This window comes from Protobothrops mucrosquamatus, unplaced genomic scaffold, assembly GCF_001527695.2.
Source record: "Protobothrops mucrosquamatus isolate PMUCROS unplaced genomic scaffold, P.Mucros_1.0 scaffold_10, whole genome shotgun sequence".
NCBI lineage: Eukaryota > Metazoa > Chordata > Lepidosauria > Squamata > Viperidae > Protobothrops > Protobothrops mucrosquamatus.
The window spans coordinates 50707-53975 of NW_015386086.1; the positions used below are offsets into that span (position 1 = coordinate 50707).

Here is a 3269-nt window from a genome sequence, read left to right on the forward strand (position 1 = left end):
CCTGGCAGTTAGAACAATTAGCCAGTGGAACAACCTGCCTCCAGAAGCGGTGAATGCTCCAGCACTGGAAGTTTTTAAGAAGAAACTGGACAGCCATTTGTCTGAAATGGTATAGAGTTACCTGCCTGAGCAGGGGGTTGGACTTGATGACCTCCAAGGTCCCTTCCAACTTTATTATTATCATTATCATTATCATTATTATTAAGTTTTAAGGAAATCGGTTGGATTTTATGGATTGGATTTTGCTTCCATTTCATTAGGAAATGGCTAAAGTATATCTGAAGGTCCTGTCTTTGATTGCATGAGCTTTTATGATTTCACAAGCTTCCATTCAAATCCTAAGAAAACTCTTTTCCATTGGCCTTTTTCAGAGTTAGAAGTGGGAACCGCCACAAAGGATGCGATCCAGAAGACAATACCAGCAGTAGCCTGTTCTACTCCTTCCAGTATAATTATAGCATCTCAAAAACACGGACAAGAGATATTTGAAAGAAATCTTCAAGCACTCCCAAAATAAGACAGGAAAACAGGAGACTTTGTAGGCATACCTGATACAGCTTTTCTTCACATTGGCTGTGGTGTTCTTAGGACAATCAACATGGTTATTTCAAACCTCTTACACTTCCCTTGATTTAATGCATGCAATATGTAAAGATGACAGGAGGAGGGACAGAAAAAGAATGAGGGAAAGGTGGATAGTGGACTCCACCGTGAAGGAAGTCCTAGTCAGCCCAGCAAAAGAGTCCCTATTCTTGGTTTAAAGAGACTTCTCTAGTAGGAGGACCACCATCACAAGTCAACATGGAAAGATAGAGCAGCAATATTTGGCAGCAGGCTCAGCTTCTCTTATAAAAGTATTGGTTTAATCATTGACATCCAGACAGAGGAAGTTGAGCTGATTTGCCCATTGTAGCGTCCACCAGTATTAAAAAATAGGCAGGTGAAATATCTCAGCTGCTGTTCCTTGAGATATTCTTTCTAACATCTTTTTCAGTGGTCAGGCACATCACTAGGGCTGCCACTTCACCAAATGGCTGAACATGAGTGCCAATGTGTTGTATGCCTTCTGTTTTGATGGAGAATCCATCTGGAGACCTCTATTCACCCACCAAGGATTTATTGGAATGCATTATATCAGGGGTCCTCAAACTTGGCGACTTTAAGACTTGTGGACTTCAACTCCCAGAATTCCCCAGCCAGCCATGCTGGCTGGGGAATTCTGGGAGTTGAAGTCCACAAGTCTTAAAGTTGCCAGGTTTGAGGACCCCTGCATTATATAAAAGCAAGTATGTCCCTTTTCCTGTTCATTTCCTCTTTCTGGGTCATAGCATTCCATTCCCTTGGCTTCCAGCTCTTGTTTTGGTACTCACCTGCATGCACTTTCCTAACTCCATACTGTTCCTCAGGTCTTCCTCCAGTCTTTTGCTTCTCTGTAAAGAAGGAAAGTGAGAAAAAAAATGAAAGGAGCATGGGATTGCCCACTGCAGTAAGGGTCAGACTCACAGAAGGAGGAGGACAAAGGCTGGAGAAAGACCTTACTGTGTTGGAGATCTGAGCAGTGGACACCCAGGTGCCTTGCTCCATAATTTGCACTACGGAATTCCCCTGAGAATCCTGAGTCTCCCGAAACAGTAAGTATCGCTGACCTCCTGTGACATCTAGGAGAAAAGCAAAACAACAAAAAAAAAGATTAATCTCAGCCAGAGATCTCATGAATTTAAGTAAGGCCACACTTGGAATACTGCATCCAGTTTTGGTCACCACAATATGTTGAGACTCTAGAAAGAGTACAGAGAAGAGCAACAAAGATGATTAGGGGACTGGAGGCTAAAGCATATAAGGAACGGCTGCTGGAATTGAGTATGTCTAGTTTAATGAAGAGAAGGATGACGGGGGACATGATAGCAGTGTTCCAATATCTCAGGGGCTGCCNATCATTTTCTATGTAACTGCTACCCTAGCTTTTTGATGTGGTGGGTTTCTAAGTAGTATTCCTAGTCTTCAAACACAAGACACTCACAGTGCTCCACTGAACATGCCCAGAGTATAGTAGCATTGGTCCCGTCTTCTTGCCACACCTGTGGAAAGCAATAAAGAACTGTCTAGTAATAATATTCACCTGTCAAGTACCACATAAGACAAAGACATAAGGCAAGACCAAAAAAGCAAGAATTACTTAGATTTAGGTGAAGTCCCTTTAACATTTATCGGGATTAAATACAGAATCTTGGAAGCTACAAGAACACTGTTCAAGTTACCAAAGAATCTTCATTTATAGTGCAGCTTTTGGAATACTTCAAGAAATTTCCAAATATCTCCCTGGCTGGGCTGAGTGGCTATTTACAACATAAGCCAGAGGTCTCTAAATTTGGTAACTTTAAGACATGTGGACTTCAACTCCCAGAATCCCCTAGCCGGCATGGCTGGCTGAGGAATTCTGGGAGTTAAAGTCCACACGCCTTAAAGTTGCCAAGTTTTGAAATCCCTTACATAACCCATCAGCTCATTCATTCATTCCTAATTCTCCCGTTCCTTTCCCAGCTTCTCCACAATTACAATATGAGATCTTGGATGTGGTGTAGAACAGACTGATACTTCAAAAAAGGGATACATTATATTTGTAAGTCCTAGTGGACAATCACTTAAATATGAGCCAGCAGTGTGCTGCAGCTGCCAAAAAAGCCAACACAGTGCTAGGCTGCATTAACAGAGGGATAGAATCAAGATCACGTGAAGTATTAATACCACTTTACAATGCCTTGGTAAGGCCACACTTGGAATACTGCATCCAGTTTTAGTCACTGTGATGTAAAAAAGGTGTTGAGACTCTAGAAAGAGTACAGAGAAGAACAACAAAGATGATTAGGGGACTGGAGGCTAAAACATATAAGGAACGGTTGCTGGAATTGGGTATGTCTACTTTAATGAAGAGAAGGATGAGGGGGGACATGATAGCAGTGTTCCAATATCTCAGGGGCTGCCACAAAGAAGAGGGAGTCAAGCTATTCTCCAAAGCGCCTGAAGGCAGGACAAAAAGCAATGGATGGAAACTAGAACTAAGGAGAAACTTCCTGGCAGTTAGAACAATTAGCCAGTGGAACAACCTGCCTCCAGAAGCGGTGAATGCTCCAGCACTGGAAGTTTTTAAGAAGAAACTGGACAGCCATTTGTCTGAAATGGTATAGAGTTACCTGCCTGAGCAGGGGGTTGGACTTGATGACCTCCAAGGTCCCTTCCAACTTTATTATTATCATTATCATTATCATTAT

At 42.3% G+C, this 3269-nt stretch overlaps 1 protein-coding gene across 1 annotated transcript in view; it reads right to left on the reverse strand.

The window, feature by feature from the left end:
* Nucleotides 1-3269, reverse strand: part of IL17RC (interleukin 17 receptor C) — a 31057-nt gene that overhangs the window by 6789 nt on the left and 20999 nt on the right. The window contains exons 12-13 of the mRNA XM_029284850.1: nucleotides 1540-1658; nucleotides 1371-1430 (exon numbers count right to left, since the gene is read on the reverse strand). Of these exons, the coding sequence (XP_029140683.1) occupies nucleotides 1371-1430; nucleotides 1540-1658 (179 nt within the window). The remainder of the gene's footprint in view (nucleotides 1-1370; nucleotides 1431-1539; nucleotides 1659-3269) is intronic.